Raw genomic sequence first — 19,192 nt, 5'->3', positions numbered from 1 at the left:
ATGTTGCTATAGGGCATGAAATAACACTATGCGGACACACGTCTCCCAAGGTAAAAAAAGAACTTTTAATTTCTGACTCAGACATACATAGATTTCCAAAAGTAACAGTGGATTGGAGGGTGAAAGTGCCACCTCTCCAATGACACTGGACAAACCAACAGTCCATCAAATTTCTCCTCCTCCATAAAAGAATGCAAAACAATAAGTTATTTACATTAAGTGTGTGAGAAAGTTCATTACAAGAATGTAAACATCAGAAGGTTTAGAAAAAGTTAAAAAAAGCAGGGCGGCATGCTGGCCAGATGCCAGACACCCACCAAAGCCGCTCTCCCACTCCCCTCTGCAGCTGGACAGGGGAGAGAAAATTTAAAGAAGGGTTCATGGGTTGAGAGAAGGACCAGGAGAGATCACTCATCAAATACCATCATGGGCAAAACAGGCTCAACTTAGAGAGATGAAGTGACTTTATTACTGACAAAATCAGAGCAGGATAATGAGAAGAAAAATAAGACCCTTACAAACACCTTCCCCCCCCCATCCCTCCCTCCTTCCCAGCTCTACCTCCTCCTTCAGTGGCGCAAGGAGACAGGGAATGGGGGTTATGGTCCATTCATCACTCGTTGTTTCTCCTGCTGTTCAGGGAGAGGAGTCCTTCCCCTGCTGCACCATGGGGTCCCTCCCACAGGAGACAGTTCTCCATGAACTTCTCCAACGGGAGTCCATCCCATGGGCAACAGTCCCCCTCAAACTGCTGCAGGGTGGGTCACTCTTCCACTCAGTGCAGTCCTTCAAGGACAGACTGCTCCAGCATGGGAGCAGGGCCCCTCTCTCCACGGATCTCCCACAGGGTCACAGCTTTTTTAAGGCATCCAACTGCTACGGCGTGGGGCTCCTCCACAGGCTGCAGGTGGATCTCTGCATCCCCATGGAGCTCCATGGGCTGCAGGGGTACAGCCTGCTTCACCATGTGCTTCACAATAAGATGTAGGGGAATCTTGGCTCTGGTGCCTGGAGCACCTCCTTCCCCTCCTTCTCCACCGACCTTGGCATCTGCATAGTTGTTTTCACATGTTCTCACACTGCTCTTCTCAGAGAACAATTGCAACTGTGCCCCAACTTTTTGTTTTGATTTCTTCTTAAATTTGTTATCACAGAGGCATTACCACCATTTATAACTGGCTCAGGCTTGTGATTTGCAGAAAAAACTCTAGAACTTGTAAAAGTCATGCAGTAGGTGTTTATCTTTATTCAGCATCTGGGGTGCATGTAGGATAGCTCTTTAAGGAACATGCAGGCCTTCCGCCTTCTGAGAGTCCAAACTCTCCTTGGTCTTCTAACTTGTTGCATATACATTAAGTTTCACAAGAGGTTCATGCATATTCATCGCATTAAAATTAATTCTTATCAGTTCTTGTGCAGAGAGCTCTATGGTTGTCCCTTTGTCTCTTGCAGCTTCAGTTTTGGCTTGCTTCTTGTTTGAAGGTCCAAGGGGCTCCTCTTATCTTCCTCTAGCTTGGAAGTTCACATTCTTTTCACCTTGTTTGAGGAAGTTTTGCAAGCTACAGGCTTTTTATTGAGCACAGCAAATTAACAGACTAAACAAGTTAACAATTCAAAACAGCACACTCTACTGAAATTTGAAATGGATTTCTAACTCAAGTTAATTCTTAACTCCATGTCTCATTAGCCCCTTTTCTAAATAAATGAGTAAATTCTTTTACTTAATGTAAATCTCTACGATAATATGTATCCCTCAATGCTTTACTATGTACATTTAAGGAGGTTAACATGGCTACTCGTTGTAGTATTCTCTAATTCCAAATAACTTTGGATAGAGGTACCCTCTAATGCTAGGATTTCAATTGCAATTACACACAAAACAATTCTCTTAATTAAACTCTTGCAAATAAAATTATTAACTATTCTTGACTGCAGTATATGCATTTTGCTCGAATAAGTTTCAGTTTCAGTTCATTGTCTCCCGGTGTCACTCTCTAAGGGGCTTCTCTTTCTGGGGCTTTCTTTACTCGAGAGTGGTGGATCTAGGTACGCCGCTCTTTGTTCTTAATTGTGGTGAAAGTACTAAGAAGTACTTGGAATTACCCTTCCCACTGTGGTTCCAAAGTATTTTCTGCAAGAGACTTAACATATACATAATTTCTAGGCTGTATGTTATGTACTGATTTATCTAGCCCCATGCTCTGAGTTCTAGTAACATATTTCCCAATTTCCTTGAGCTGTTTACTTAAAGCTACTATGTATGTAGCTAATGTGACCTTTCTAATGTGGGTAGACATTCATATTCTCTTTTGCACTCTATATGGTCGCATATAAAGCATTTCAAAGCAACTCAAGTCCTTTTTGGCTCTTGGTTTAGTCTGAATCCACAACAACGTCAGTAGAAGACCTTGGGGCTGGGAAAAAATTGCTCCTTGCCCCAGCTTTACAGTTTGCTGCATAATCAAATGAGTAATTTTCTCCACCTAGCCACTCAATTAGGGTGGCATGGGGTATGAAGTTCCCAATCTATTTCCAGGTGGCTGCTAATCTACTGTCCTATTTTAGAAATAAAATGTGATCTTCTGTTTGAAGATATTGTGGCTGGACCTCGGAAGTGTGGTATTATTTCTTGTAATAGCACCTTGGTGACCTCCCGAGCTTTGGTAGTTCTGGTGGGAAAGGCTTCTGGCCATCCTGAAAATGAATCTGTCAATACCAAAAAATACCAATACTCTCCTTTTCTTGGGAGTTCTGTAAAGTCGATTTGCCACTGCTACCCGGGTCCATGCTCCCTCTCAATTTTGCCAAGTTTTGGTTTGGGGATATTCTTAGGGCATCAGTTCCCCAGTGGATTTTCTGGTGTTCCTCCCTCAGCAATGACCACAACAAATGAGAAGGAATAACTAACTTCTTGTTAATAGTAGCCCACCCCTCTTTGTCATATATCCTTTCTTGATCTTGGATTAACTTTCTGTCTTTCTTATTATATTTTGGCTTACCTTCAAGAGCCATCTGGAATTAGGGCTCCCTCAGTGGCAATCTCACCTTTTGTTGATTCTTTTGCCTCTCTGTCTGCTAGATCATTTTCTTCCTCCAATTCTGAGCTCACTTTCTGGTATGCCTTGATATGCATTCTCAGGTAGCTGGAAAGCTTCTAACTGTTTCATTCTTTCTTGTGCATCCAAATCGCTGTATGCATGCACAACCCCAAATGCATACCCTGAGTTTGCCAATTCTCAGTCTTTTGTGCAGAGGTGTTTGTTGGTAGCGTTTCAGACACTATTTACCTCTCTGCAAGTGGTGACAGCATACTCAGCATGTCTCTTTCCACTGATGACATAACTGCTCCCAGCAGTGAACCAGGTCTCTGCATTACTGAGGGGTATCCTTCAAAACTGGACGACTGGAGTAGGTGGCCTCGACAGCTTCCAGGCAATCATGGATCACTGGTTTTCCTGTATCCCACTGAGAAAAGAGGCTGGGTCCACAAGGTTAGTGACTACAATCTCTACATCATCTTGTATTACTATTACGGCTTGGTACTTCAGGAACTTTTGTGGGGAAAGTCAGTGTCCACCTTTTACTTCCAGCACTGCAGACACTGTATGGGACCCTAGCAGAGTCATCTTCTGGCCCAGGCTGAACTTGCATGCTTCTTTTCGGTCTTGCCTTAGAGTCCTTTGCCTGGCATGGACCTCATAACACAAGTAGATGAGTGTTTTTTTCAATGTCTGAGCCTTTTTCTGAGGTACTTTATACCCTTGTGAACTTAAAAAGTTCAGGAGGCTCACAGTTTAATCTACACATGCTTCTTGGGTTTGGGTAGCTATCAGGAGGTTGTCTACATGCTATAGTAGCTGTCCTTCTTCTGATGGAGCTTCCTAGGACTCTAGATCTCTTGCAGGTTGTTGTTCTCTGAATATCGTGGGGCTGTTTTTAAACTTTGGGACAATACCATCCGTGCGAGCTGTCTTAGAGCCACTACTGGGATTCTCCCATTCAAAGGCAAAAATTTTCTGTCTGGCTTCATGGAGAGGGAGGCAAAAGAAGGCATCCTTCAAATCTAAAACAGTAAACCAGGTTAGTTCCGGTGTCAAACATGTTAGCAAGGTGTATGGGTTTGCCACCACTGGGTGCAGATCAGGCTTTTTAACAGGTAAAATGGGAGTATAAAAATTAGATTGACACTATCTTAATAGTCCAAAAAGCAAAAAGTTCTCAATTACTGGCCTAATCCCTTTTCTATCTTCCTTTTTCAAAGGGCACTGTCTGAACCCAACTGGTTGCTTTCCTTCCTTAAGCTTAACTTGCACAGGAGGTGCATTCTTTGCCCTCCCTGGTATGTTAGAGGCCCATAGCCCAGGAAACACCTGATCTTTTTTTTTTTTTTTTTTTTTTTGTTAATTTTATTCTCATTTTCAATTTTGATCTCACTAATTGTTAACATTAAGCTTAGTATGTCTACATATTGTTGATTCTTTACCTCTAAATAATCTCCCTGTCTTTAAATGTGATCTTTGCTTCTAGCTGCTCTAATAAATCCTTACTGAACACTGCCTTTGGAGAGTTGGGCATATACAAAAAACTATGAATCTTCACTTGTTTTTAAAGTTTATATTTTGATGGTTTGCAAAAATATGCTTTTTCAGCTTGGCCAGTTGCCACCTTACCATAACATAATAATCTGTTATAGGCATCAAGGCTTTATTTAACACTGAGTATGTTGCCCCTGTGTCTACTAAAAATTCTATTTTCTTAGTCCCCATTTTTCTACTTCATCCCAACTCTTTGCCTTAATTTAAAAGTCATGGGGTATAAAAATAGTCTGAACACACTCATCTTTAATTATTTCTGCTCAGTTTCTTAAATTACTTGAAACTGTCTTTTTTAATAATTCAAACACCCTATTACTTCTTTGCTTCTCACGACCGGTTGCTACTAAAATCCTTATAGCTCTCTGAGTAGCTTTTGTTTCCTTAGAATAACACAAATGACAAAGTGTCTGTCTTGGTCTCTTCCACATAAATGTCTGTCTGTACCACAGCTCTTCACATTGAAGACAGTGAAAACAAACTTAGGGTTCAGAAGGGCAGCCCTTCAGACAAGTAACTTCTACCAAACTCAGTCTCTTCTGATTTCTATTTCTATTCATAGGACACCTCAGCTACCTATTTCTCACTCACTCTACCAAAGCTTTGCTTTACAAAATCTCACAGTCTTTTTCTAGTTTTCTTCTCACACAATCTAATCTTCAGGTACTAAGTGTGACTTCGGACACACCAACTTTAAAATCTCTAGTTCAAAAGCAGCTCAATTAAAGCATTGTTTCCACTGACACAGGGCACATTCACTTTGCCACCTTGCAAAAGACTGTCCCTGTTACAGCAAAAACTCTGATATGCCCACAAACACCAAACACACACACACACACACACACACACACACACACACACACACAGACACACACACACACACCCAATATTTCAAATTCAGGAGAGTCAAGGCTAAGTTGCTGTGGGAGGGGAATTCTTGGAATTCTTTTAATTCGTTTCACTATATTGTAGTTTTTATGCATAAAATGCTACACTTGTTGCAAAAAAAAATCCTAAAATCTCTACAAACAATCAAACAGTCTCGAGAATCAAATTACCACAATGTGGGGGAAGAACCATACAACCTCCCCGTATCCCAAATCTCGGCAATCAATTATAACAAGCCATCTCTATTACAGCTCTAAGAGACCAAATTTGAAGCTTTGCAAAGTCCACAAGGAGAAGGATCAGAAAGGGACCGTGTTACAGCGTCTGACCCTTGCCTCCCAAGTTCTGCAGGTGTCCAACCCTTTCCTCTTAAGTCTTTGCCTTGGATTGCCAAGCAAATTGTGTTCTGTTTGCCATCTGTATGGCAGTTGTCTTCTGTTAAGCAGGCAGTTGTCCTTATCGCTTCCACAACCAATCCTCCCTCCGGGGAGACATCTGCTGATAATAGGCTATTGAATGTCACTGCATGACTGATAAGAACTATAGCATCCCATTGTGAGCTGCTCTGCCCAGAGGAAGGAGCCAAGCATTCCTACCCGGATATAATCTTGAGATTCTGGAACACCAGCACGAATTTTTCCACTAGATTTCCCAGAGGAACAGCTGCCTCTTCCACTGGATCTGAAGAGGAAGACAACACCCTTCTACAGGATCACTGCTCCAGCAGAACCACACCTGACACTCCAGGAGGACTGCAGCCACAATTCCAATTGGACTGCTACCAACACCTTGACCCACAGGGTGTCAGGTTGTGTTCTGACTCTTTCAGTGTTGTTTTAGTTTACTGCATTGTTTCTTTTATTGTTTTATTTTCTTCCCTAATAAAGAACTGTTATTCCTGCTCCCATATTTTTGCCTGAGAGCCCCCCCTTAATCTAAAATTTATAGCAATTCAGAGGGAGGGGATTAACATTTTTCCATTTCAGGGGAGGCTCCTACCTTCCTTAGAAGACACCTGTCTTTCCAAACCAAGACAGTCTTTCACATTAAGGATGGCTTAATACCCAAACACAAAGCATTGATGAGAGACTGGTTATACTCAAATACCAGGTGTTACAGGGAATACCGATCCCTGCGACTAGAAAGATCACACACACAAACTCACCGGGAAAAGGGGTATCTCTTGAAGTGCTCACTTTTCTCAACACAACACACAGCATACAACACTTCAGCATTCACCCACATCAGCATCCTCGGGCATTCACACACTCTGGACACAATCAAAATAAAAGCACACAGTCAAATAGCCACAAAAAAATTAAATTTATTAACCGGATTCAGTGATTTACAGAATTCAAAAACTCCCAGAGGTCAAGCCCAAAAGACTGAGGTAGCGGAATCTCCTCAGTTCATCTAGTTACAGTTAAAGCATACACGATCTACACAAACACATTAAAACACGCTGTGTGCCCTCACTCACACTTCTCTGCTTGCTCTGCTTCTCCCCAGCTGCCTCCCTGCAGGACGCTATCTGACCCCACAGCCTCCCAGACGGTGCCCTGGGCCTCACTCGTCCGCCTCAGTTGCAGGTAGAACTTTCTCCCCGCACTGTGCATGCACTCACTCACTTGCCCCCTCTTTCATATAACCGAGCCCATAAAGCCACTCACTCACACAATCACAAAAACCCACTAACATTAACTACAATGTCTAGACACCACAAGCACACAGTAGCAGTAAGTATATTAGAAGCACTAAGGTCTAGATTCGCTCGACTCACCCCCAGAGTTGCTAGTGGTCGTGCAATCAAACAGTGAACCCCATCACCAGCTGCTCTATCAGCCAGCGGACCCTTCCCCCAACCGCTCTTGGCCACACTTGTCTGGCGGCTGCTTGGAAGCCCCAAACCTTTACTCACACAGGGACTGAGCTGTTCACCAGATGTCTCTGAGCAGCTTACCAGCAACCTTTTTGGCCAAGGCCTCTTTTAAGCTTGATACATACTGTTTATCTCTGCACACCAGCAGGCCACTGTCTGTCTCCGCAGGGGGCAAGGCAGGCCCCAGAGCCCCTCCCCAGGGCACACCAAGGAGGTCCGCCTCCCCGCTCTTCCACTGTGGGGTACAAAGATGATCTCCTGGCTGGCTCGCCAGAAAAATGATTTGCGGAAAAAAGCTCCGCAACTAGTAAAAGTTGTGAAGTGGGTATGTATCTTTATTCAGCACCAGAGGAATGCAGGATAACTCCTTAAAGAACTTGCGCACACTCTGAGAGTCCAAACTCCTGTTGTATTGCACTAAATAGTTTATTTAGTTGTTGTTGTTGCACTGGGTGATGGGATGTTGGGTCAGGTAGATGGGTTTTCCCCCTCCCTCATCACATGAGCTCCCCCTCACCCCCCCCCCCCCCGCCCCTTATACACACCTGGGTGGTCTGTCCCATGGGTACCTTGCCCCTCCCCAATGGCATCCCATTGGCCGTGGTCCTCTCTCCCCCGCCCCCATCCCCTAGGGTATGAAACTTCCTTGTGAAAGTTTGAGCCCTTTTTCTACCTGGGTTGGCCCTATCACCTGAGTGTCTTGCACCAAGCCAATAAACAGGATACTTGCACCCACGTGGAGAAGAGCGCCTCTCGTATTTTACCTTCGTCTATGCGGGTCCGTGTGGGATAGAGTCTTAAGCTAGCCGGATTTGGACTCATACAAGTCCCAGGAAAACCACGGATTACCGGATTACCGCAAACTCCCTTTTGTCCCCCAACCTGTTGCATATGCAATAAGTTTCAAAATAGGTTCATGTATATTCATTGCATTACAATTAGTTCTTATCAGTCCTTGTGCAGGGAGCTCTCTGGTTGTCCCTTTGTCGCCTGCAGCCTCAGTTTTGGCTTGCTTCTTGTTTCAAGGTCCAAGGGGCCCCTCTTATCTTCCTCTAGCTTGGAACTTCACATTCCTTTCACCTTGTTTGAGCCAGTTTTCCTATCTACTGTTTTTTTTAGGGGCCCGGCAAATTAACAGACTAACCAAGTTAAACAATTCAGAACAGCACACTCCACCTAAATCCTACATGGATTTCTAACCCAAGTTAATTCTTAACCCTATGTCTCACTTCTGTGCTAGTAGTCTTTTTCCCCTCTGAGAAAGGTGCATTCCATCAGGTGTCAGTAGACCACGTGGAGAATAGATCATCCTATGGCCAAAGAACCAAAAATTTTTCTGAATACACCATCCCATAGCCATACATGGACCTATTGTATTTGCCTTTTCCTACCAATATTATTCCTTCTTACGAGAAGGATCGAGGAAATCACTACCTGTGCTTCCAACCAATTGTCCTAATGTAAGTGTTCAGGAACACATAATCACGAAAAAATGATTATATGCAGGTGCTTTTATTGAAGAGCTCTGGGCGTCAGGGGTACAAACCCAAATCTGACTCCGACGTGGGTTCGGAGTAAACATACTTTTATATTCTACCGTTATATAACTTTCATCTTAATTATTAAACTTACATTGTTCTATTGTATACATAGATTTCAGCCAAGCATAGCCTCCTTAGATCAGGAACACATAGTTTCTCATGATGCTTCTTATGATTATACAATAATTATATTTAATTACTAAACAATCATCACATCTAACAATTATATCATTTGTCATATTACTAACGCAGGTGCAACGCTAAGCTTAACATTTCAGAGTCTATCTTGACATTTTCCAGGGCCCCACTATCACTAAGGCCTTGAAATCCCTTTTGATTGCCCTTGGACTTCTCTTTGTTATTTCATCTGTTTTGCGGAGAAAATTAAAAACTCTACAACTTTGTAAAAGTTGTAAAGCTGGTATGTTTATTGCAGCGCTGGACGCATGCGGGGATTACTCCCCTTAAAAGGCATGCGTACCTCTGGGATCTTTAGGTCCCCTTTTTATCTTTCTCCCCAAATACATATGCATACAATTTCACAATAGGTTCATACATATTCATTTTACACACTTCGAGTGACATTTAGCACTAGTTCTTTTGTTATCAGAAAAAATTCCTAGGCCAAGTTGACCCGTTTCCCCCCTCCTTATCTCTGCCCTTCACTGGTGCAATTTTCTGAGTTCAGACTAAACAGCTAAGATTCCAAGGCTTAACTAAAAGATGTACATTTAACCTAAATCAAAAGGATTTCTACCCTGGAACCTGGAAAATTTCTACTCTGTCTCATTCCCCCCTTTCCTAGAAAATAAGTAAATTCTTTTACTTAATGCAGACTCCTACGACAATAGGTGTCTCTCAATGCTTTGCCATGTACATTTGATAGGGATGTTAACATAGCTACTCGTTGTAGTATTCTCCAGTTCCAAATTAGTAAAATAATGGATAATCCTAAACTTATTCTAACTAATATTAACAAAACTACAATGGGATGACACAACTTATTAAAGATTCCATTTGCAGTTGGTGACCACCCAAAGATCACATCCCACCAGTGATGATCCGCATTCTGTTCTATTTTCTGTAGAATTCTGGTTATTTCTTTTGTATCATGCTGGACAGTAATTAAGGTTTCTTCCTGCTTTCTTGGATTTCCTTCAAGATTCCTAATAGGTCTTGGTGCTTAATTAACTGTTTTACCAATGTAAGATCCATCCCAATAGGAGTAGGTGACAGTCTGTGGTACATTGTGTAATTGGTTTTAATCAACTGGTGGGATGTCACTGGGGCCAAGTACGAAAAATCACACCTGATAATCTTAACAAAATTACAAATACAAAAGTTAGAATGATTTCTGCTAGACAAAATAACATCATTGTTATCAATCTCTACAGTAGCACAAGCAGTTCTCAGGCACACACAACCTTTACCAATATATACGAGCACAGTTTTCTGATCAGTGACTGGATGAATTTCAAAGTGGCAAATACTTTGTTCAGTGTCTAGACACACATCTTGGGCATTAATAGTATTGCTTTCGCAGCTGAATCTCAGCTGTTCTCTAGTAATGCAGGACTCTAAGTTTACTGTTTGCTATTTTTCATTCACTTTTTGTGCTCTCACTCTATGTTCTGAAGGGTAGAGTACTGTTTTTTCATGATTTATTCCTAATGCAATGATGGGGTGAATAATGTAAACAGTAGCATTACGTATGGTCAGCACAAAGGCAGTAGCTACGTTAGAAGTAGGATCATAGGTGAAATTTACCATAGTCCACCAGGATTGAAACTTCTTTTCAAAATCAATCGCATTATCTCAGACAACTTTCCGAATTTCAGCTGGAAAATTACCTTCACTCCCTTCCCGTATGATCAGGGCTGCAGTTGCTTGCATCCGTAACTGTGCTTGTATACAACTGAAAGCTAAAGACACATTATCTTTAACTGCACTAAGTGCTTCTACTATTAACCTGTGGTCCTGGTCTCTTGCCTTTTCCCACTTTGGCAGTACTTTTGAAATCTGCCACTGGCTAGTTCCTAATGCCAATAGGGATGACTGTAAAGGCTGTTTCAATTTTGTTAGGCTACTTGCTGCAGCAGACAGCTTATTCATCAGTATTTCTGAATCAATTCCATTTAGGACTCTTAATCCTGTCCCTAGTATCCCAGTTAGATCCTTTCTTACTCTGCTCTTGAGGTATACTTGTCTTTGTAACTATGTTGTCCAGCCCTCAAAGGATGTTCTTAGGAAGGAGGAACAGGCTGGTTGTATTTTTGAGATGTTAATTTGCATTAGCAACTCAACACGTTTGAGAGACCATTCTGGATTGAACAGCAGTTGTTGTTCACCCACATTTCTCACTACATAGGGACCTATTTCATCTACTTCAGGTTCAAGTTTGGGTTGAGTCTGAGCTATTCGAGTATGGGTTGTATAAGGTCCTGCTGTTGTGAAAAGTGCAGTGTCTATTTTAAATCTAAATGAGAGTCTAGTAGCATCTCGAGCCTAAAGGCAAGTCACTTCTACAGGCTGTATCAGGGTGAAATTACACCAACAGTCTGATTCACTTAGGCTATCACAAACTTCTTGGTGCCTGTATATGGGAGAGGTTGAGACACTAATTGCATCTGGTCTCCTATAAGCTGTCCCATTGATCATTCGGCATGCTACCTTGATTTCTTCTCCCCTGATTCCTTGAAGTGTCCACAGTTCTCGTTCCTGCCACTCCTGCTCCTCATATACCTGATCTCCATGAATTACTACAGTGGATAGGTTTAAGTCTTTTATCTCAGAAAATTCTCCCATGGATCCAGTATACTGATTAAAAGCCTGAGACCAAGGCCATTCAGCATTGCTTCGAGTAAAGGTACTCTCTAATTCTAAGACTTCAGTTATAAATATATACAAAACAATTCTGCAAGTGAAAGTATGAACCACTCCCGACCGCAATATACTCATTTTTGCCCATGTAAGCTTTAGTCTCAGTTCATTATCTCCTGATGTCACTCTCCAAGGGGGCTTCTGGGGCCTTCTTCACTCGAGAGTGATGGATCCAGGCATTCTGCTCCTTGATCTTGATTGCAGTGAAGGTGGTGAGAAGCACCTGGAACGGTCCCCCCCACAGTGGTTTTAAAGTTTTTTCTGTAAGAGACTTAACATATACATAATCTCTAGGTTGTGTGTTATGTACTGGCCCATCTAGCTCCCTGCTCCGAGTTCCAGCCACGTGTTTCTCAATTTCTCTGAGCTGTTTGCTTAAAGCTACCATGTAGGTAGCTAGTGTTACTTCCCTAATCTGGGTGGACATTCTCTTTTGTATTCCATATGGTCTTCTATAAAGCATTTCAAAAGGACACAGCTTTTCTTTAGCCCGAGGTTTAGTTCGGATTCTCAATAGTGCCAGTGGAAGACCTTGGGGCTAGGGTAGATTAACTTCTTGCCCAAGTCTCACAATCTGCTGCTTAATCAAATGATTTATTTTTTCTACTTGGCCACTTGATTGGGGGCAGTATGGAGTGTGAAGTTCCAAATCTATGCTCAGGTGGCTACTAATCTGTTGCACTATTTTGGAAATGAAATGTGATCCTCTATCCGAGGATATTGTGGCTGGACCTCAGAAGCGTGGTATTATTTCTTGTAATAACGCTCTGGTCACCTCTCGAGCTTTGACAGTTCTGGTGGGGAATGCTTCTGGCTACCGTGAAAATGTATCTGTCAATACCAGTAAATACCGATACCCCCCTTTCCCTGGGAGTTCTGAAAAGTCAATTTGCCACTGCTGCCTAGGCCCATGGCCTCTCCCAATCTGACCGAGTTTCGGCTTGGGAGCATTTCTGGGGTTAGTCTGGAGGCAAAGATCACACTGTCGGGTCTCCTGAGTAATAGTGGCATATAAATTCCTAGCAACTATTCTTTCAATCAAGTAGGTGTATAGGGCATCTATTCCCCAGTGTGCTTTCTGGTGCTCTTCCCTTACTAGTGACCACAATAAATGGGAAGGGATTACCAGCTTCTTTTCAATGGTAGCCCACCCTTCTTGGTTATATGTCCCTTTTTGATCTTCAATTAATTTTCTATCTCTCTTACTATATTCTGGCTTACCTTCAAGGGAAATTTGTCCATCTGGAATTAGGGCTCCTTCAATAGTTACCTCACCTTTTGCTGCTTCCTTTGCCTCTCTATCCGCCAGCTCATTTCCTTCTTCCAATTCTGAGCTCACTCTTTGGTGTGCCTTGATATGCATAATTGCTACCTTTTCAGGCAGCTGAACTGCTTCTAACAGCTGGATTATCTCTTGTGCATGTTTGATGTTCTTTCCCTGTGAGGTCAGAAGTCCCCTCTCTTTCCAGATGGCTCCATGTGCATGCACGACTCCGAATGCATACCTCGAGTCTGTGTAGATGTTTATCTTCTTTCCTTTTGCCATTTCTAAGGCACGGGTCAGGGCAATTATCTCGGCCTTCTGTGCAGAGGTGCCTGTTGGTAAGGGTCCGGATTCTATTACCTCTCTGCAGGTGGTCACTGCATACCCAGCATGTCGCTTTCTATTGGCAGCGTAGCTACTCTTGTCAGTGAACCAGGTCTCTGCATCGTCCAAAGGAGTGTCCTTTAAGTCTGGGCGGCTGGAGTAGGTAGCTTCAATGGTCTCCAGGCAATCGTGGTGCACTGCTTCCCCTTGATTTTCACTGAGAAAGGAAGCTGGGTTGACAATATTAGTCACCACTATTTCTACATCATCTTGCTCTGCCATGATGGCCTGGTATTTCAGGAACCTCTGTGGTGAAAGCCAATGTCCACCCTTTACTTCCAGTACTGTGGACACTGTATGGGACACTAGCACAGTCATTTTTTGTCCCAGGGTAAACTTGCGTGCCTCTTGAATATTCAGCACGACTGCTGCTACAGCTCTGAGGAAACCTGGCCATCCTTTGGCTGTTGCATCTAGTTGTTTGGAGAAGTAAGCAACTTCCCGCCGGTATGGACCCAAGTCCTGGGCCAGTATTCCCAAGGCAATTCCCTGTTTTTCATGGGAAAATAGAAAGAATGGTTTACTTACATCCGGAACTCCCAGGGCTGGAGCTGACATGAGGGCACTCTTTAGCTGGTGAAAGGCCCGTGTGGCTTCTTTCGTCCACAGGAGATCTCTGCTTCCATTGGCAATAAGAGCATAGAGGGGTTTGACAAGCAGTCCATAATTATAAACCCACAGCCGGCACCACCCTGCCATGCCCAAGAAGGTTCGGAGTTATTTTATCATCTGGGGTTTTGGGGTTTGGCATATGGCTTCCTTGCGAGCCTGCCCTAGAGTCCGTTGCCCAGCACTCACCTCATATCCCAGGTAGATTACTTTCTGTTTCACTACCTGTGCCTTTTTCTTTGATACTCTGTATCTTTGGAGTCCTAAGAAATTCAAAAGGCTTACCGTCTAGGCTGCACGTGCTTCTGTCATCTGAGTGGCTACTAGAGGGTCATCTACGTCCTGTGGAGCTTCCCAGGACTCCAGATCTTTTGCAAGATGCTTCTAAACAGAGTGGGGGAATTTTGAAGTCTTGAGGCACATGGACTATGTGAGTTGGGTTTTGCACTGCTTTCAGGGCTTTCTCATTTGAATGCAAAAATTTTCTGGCTGGCTTTGTGGATAGGGAGACAAAAGAAGGCATCTTTCAGGTCTAAAACAGTAAACCAGGTTAGCTCAGGTGTTAAACAAGTTAGTAAAGTATATGGATTTTCTACTACAGGGTATAAATTCTTTGTTATTTTATTGACAGCCCTCAATCCAGTACCATTGATTATTGGGCTGATTTCTTCCCTATCTTCTTTTCAGGGGGTACTGCTTATTTCTCACTGGTTGTGTTCTTTTCATAAGCCTTTTTACTATGAAGGGGTGCATTCTTCACCCTCTCTGGTACAGCAGAAGCCTATACTTCGGAAAAAACTTGTTCTAATATCTCTTTACTAATTTCTTTCTTATTTTCAATAGCTGTCAATGTTAAGCTTGACATCTTTATATCATTTGCCCCCAGAGCCACCCCCCCCCATCTGAGAATGTTTACACATGTTACTTCAAAGATTTGCAAAAGTATGCCTTCTCAGACTGGTCAGTTGTTCCCCACACTATAAAACAATGGTTCTCCACAGGTACTAAAGCTTTATTTAAAACTGAATATACAGCTCCTGTATCAACTAAAATTTCACCCTTTTCCTTTTTCTGGTCTCACTGCCTCTCAAAGAGGGGTTTGTTACGTCCTAGTTCTGGATGAACTGCCAGGAGGGGGGTGGGTGCCAATGGGTTTACCTTTGGAGCCTGAGTCCTCTTCCCTTTTGGGGAATTCCTCCTTATCCTCTTTTACTTTAGGAGGAGTCTTTAATAAATTATAAGTACTTATTTTGCGAGCTGTAATCGCTTTGCATTTCAGTATGATAAACTTTCTCTGACTTGATACATTGCTATCTTATGCTGCATGCTGAACAACATGTTTCATTTGCTTTCTCTTTGCTTTGTTTTCTTTTTCAAGGGCTAATACCAGTAGGTCAGAGGGAGCTCTGAACCCACAGTTACTCTGCTATTCTGGGTGAAGTCTTAAAATAAAACTACAACAACATATGGGACTTTATTTCATTTCCTTTCTTATTTTAAAACAGCATTAACTATAATAAGGTATTATAAATCCTTTTTTCCTGAGCCGCCCCTACTGGCAGCTTTCTCCCAGTGAGCCCCTCCCAAAGGGGCTAGTTCAGGACTTCTTTGCTCTGGTTAGTTCTCATTTTCTCTTTCTCTTTATACTATCTTTGTTTCTACCCAAGCCTCACAGTGTCGTCTTTTCTCAGTTTTTCCCACACACACAGACCTTCAGGTGGCAGGCATTAGATGTGATCCTCTACACATAAGCTTTAAGATCTCAAGTTCTGAATTGGCTTGATCAGGAACCTTAAATTTACACTTAAGGCACAGAAATCTGCATTGCACACAAGGTGCCAGCTTCTCAATGCACCAAAAGTTCTCAGAAATTGCTTGCAGGCTATTCCAATTATCACTTCGGCGTTTATCACTTAACCTCTACGGCGGGCTGTTTTCAGTTCAAACTGACTATATGACCAACTGAAGTCTCATAAACTCATTCATCTCTCCTATCTAAACTCTCTTTTAGAAAATCTCAGGTTTTTTTCTAGTTCTCTTCTCTCACAATCTAATTCAAGCATTTTTACTGACACTCACTTTACTGCCTTGCAATAGGCCGTGCTTGTTACAGCAAAAACTTTGATATGCCCACAAACACAGACACACACCGCTCCCCCCCTTATCTCAAATTCACAAGTCAGGGCTGGAATTGCTGGGGGGAGGCGGGAATTCTTTGAATTCCTTTAGTTCTTTTTACCACAGTTAAACATAAATCACCATACCCTAGTTCTTCTGTGTAAAATGCTACATTTCTTGCAAACAAAATCCTAAAATCTCCACAAACACCACTATACATTTCGAGCATCAAATTACCACAATGTGGGGGTAAGAACCACAAAAACTCAACGGGAAAGGGCGCATCTCTCAAAGTGCCCACTTTTCTCAACACAACACAGCATACAATAAACTTCAGAATTTACCCACACGAGTTTCCTCTGGTCTTCACACGCTCTGGACACAATCAAAATAACAGCACACAGCAAAATTCTAGAGATAAAGTCTAACTACCAGGGCAGAGGAACTCCCTGAGCTCATACTCACAGTTAAAATGTGCCCGATCTACTTAAATCACTACCTTTAAACACAATACACATCTTGACCTACGTTTCTCCACTTGTTCCACTTCTCTGCAGGGCACTCCCTGCCCCACAGCCTGCCCCGGCTGGTACCTCAGCCCTCACTCGGCCCCTTCAGTCGTGGGTAGCAACTCCCCCGCAGTGTAGATATACTCCCTTTGTACACCATGCACTCACACAATCACAAACACACACAATGCATGAACTACACAGCAATACAGTGTCCGGACACCACACACATGCACGAGTTCACTCGAACCCACCCCCAGGGTTGCTAGCGGCCGCTCTATCGGACAGTGAACTCTCGTCTCTCAGTTGCTCTATCGACTGGTCTGCCTGCAGGCACAGGCTGAGCACTCAGACGTCTCTGAGTGACTTATTCAGCCTTCCTACTCCCCAGGGGCCCTCTTAATACATACCGAATATTCCGCACGCCAGCAGGTCCTTGTCTGTCTCCGCAGAAGGCAAAATGGACAGCGGAGCTCCTCTGGGAAGATCCCGGGGCGCGTCTAGGAGGTCCCTCTACCCTTCCTGCCCTGCGGGGACAGAGATGGAACCTCCTGGCTGGCTCGCCAAAATGTTTTGCGGAGAAAATCAAAAACTCCACAACTTTGTAAAAGTTGTAAAGCCGATATGTTTATTGCAGCGCTGGACGCATGCGGGGATTACTCCCCTTAAAAGGCATGCGTACCTCTGGGATCTTCAGGTCCCCTTTTTATCTCTCTCCCCAAATACATATGCATACAATTTCACAAGAGGTTCATACATATTCATTTTACACACTTCCCGTGACATTTAGCACTATTTTTTTTGTTATCAGAAAAAATTCCTAGGCCAAGTTGACCCGTTTCCCCCCCCCTTATCTCTGTCCTTCACTGGTGCAATTTTCTGAGTTCAGACTAAACAGCTGAGATTCCATGGCTTAACTAAAATATGTACATTTAACCTAAATCAAAAGGATTTCTACCCTGGAACCTGGAAAATTCCTACTCTGTCTCACATCAGTCTTGTCTTGAACAACCGATAACTAATAACACATAATAACCACAAGGCCTTACTAGACTGGAGAGTAATAACAGTTTGCTCAGCTTTATATGCCACCAAGCATTACAGAATCAAAGAATCAATTAGGTTGAAAAAGACCTCGAGATCATAAATTCCAACTAATGACTGAATACCTCCATGTCAACTAGACCATGGCACTAAGTGCCATGTCTAGTCTTTACTTAAATACTTCCAGAGATGGTGACTCCACCACCTCCCTGGGCAGCCCATTCCAATATCTAATCACCCTTTCTTTGAAGAACTTCTTCCTAATGTCCAGCCTAAACCTCCTCATGCACAGCTTCAGACTATGTCCTCTTGTGCTGTCACTAGTTGCCTTGCAGAAGAGACTGATCCTCACCTAGCTACAACCTTCTTTCAGGGAGTTGTAGAGAGCTATAAGGTCTCCCCCGAGCCTCCTCTTCTCTAGGCTAAACACCCCCAGATCCCCTTGTCATTCCTCATGAAATATGGGCTCTAGATCCCTCACCAGCTCTGTCACCCTTCTCAGGACCTGCTCCAGAGAACAAATTAAGTCATTGATAATTTTCTCAGTTTGCTTCAATTGCACAAAAATATATCTATTTAGATTATTTGTGACTTCTACCAATTGTGCTTATTACAGTATTCAACACTATCACAGAATCACGGAAGGGTTTAAAGTTGGAAGGGACCACTGGATGTCATCTAGTCTGACCTCCCTGCTCAAGCAGGGTCCCCTAGAGGATGTTACTCATGATTGTGTCCAGGCACCTTTGAATATGTCCAGGGAAGGAGACTACTCACCCTCTCTAGGCAGCCTGTTGCAGTTCTCAGTCCTTGTGAGAGGTTGGACTGCTGATGAATAATGGCTCCAGCATTTGACCACTAGCAGCTCAGGTGCTGTTAGAGACTGGATTATTGGTGCTAATGACTCAAACAATAGGCTGGGTGCTTTGATAGTGATGCACAGAGTGGCCTCCCAGGTGCAGAAGGGCGTTCACACCTGAGGCTACAAACTGGGTTTCCAGATGAGGGAAGCGGCTGATAAGAGGAAAATCTTGAAGTGGGATAGTCCTTCTTATCATGCCAATGTCCTCCCTTACATAATGACTCAGCTGTGAAAACTGGCCTCCTAAGTACCAGGACATTCACACATAGGATGAAGGTATTCATCTCGGCTGATGGACTATAATGGGCCATGATTGATTCAACTACACTGACATAAGAGACAACTGCAACATCTTAGAAGATATTGACTTTGGCATATGGTCTCATTTGCACCTTAATTTGGGCAAAGACTGGAAGGGGACCCAACGGTCATCTGGCAGATGCCCCCTGCTCAAAATATGGACAATTTTGAAGTTACATGTGGTTGGTCAGGGTCTTGTCCAGTCAAGAACCCTTCACCATCTAAGAGAGTTGACACAGTTGTACATAGGTTTCCTGTATTTCTGCCACTGCAGCTTTGTGCAGAGTTCTAGTTAATTCCTAAGTTTTTCTGGAATTGTTAA

At 43.1% G+C, this 19,192-nt stretch overlaps 2 protein-coding genes across 3 annotated transcripts in view; both read right to left on the bottom strand.

Moving 5' to 3' along the window:
• LOC103824724 (DDB1- and CUL4-associated factor 12-like) overlaps window positions 1-19,192 on the bottom strand; it is an 830,860-nt gene that overhangs the window by 533,140 nt on the left and 278,528 nt on the right. The gene's annotated exons all lie outside the window — the stretch shown is intronic.
• LOC127060970 (uncharacterized) lies at window positions 12,074-17,606 on the bottom strand. Its single transcript, XM_050986379.1, has 2 exons — window positions 17,075-17,606; window positions 12,074-14,044 (listed from the first exon to the last, which is right to left on the bottom strand). The coding sequence occupies exon 2, from the start codon at window positions 13,984-13,986 to the stop codon at window positions 12,595-12,597; it is 1,392 nt and encodes a 463-aa protein (XP_050842336.1). The 5' UTR covers window positions 13,987-14,044; window positions 17,075-17,606; the 3' UTR covers window positions 12,074-12,594.

The sequence above is a fragment of the Serinus canaria genome, chromosome W, assembly GCF_022539315.1.
Source record: "Serinus canaria isolate serCan28SL12 chromosome W, serCan2020, whole genome shotgun sequence".
In the NCBI taxonomy this organism is placed as follows: Eukaryota; Metazoa; Chordata; class Aves; order Passeriformes; family Fringillidae; genus Serinus; species Serinus canaria.
This window is presented reverse-complemented; position numbering and strand designations above follow the sequence as displayed.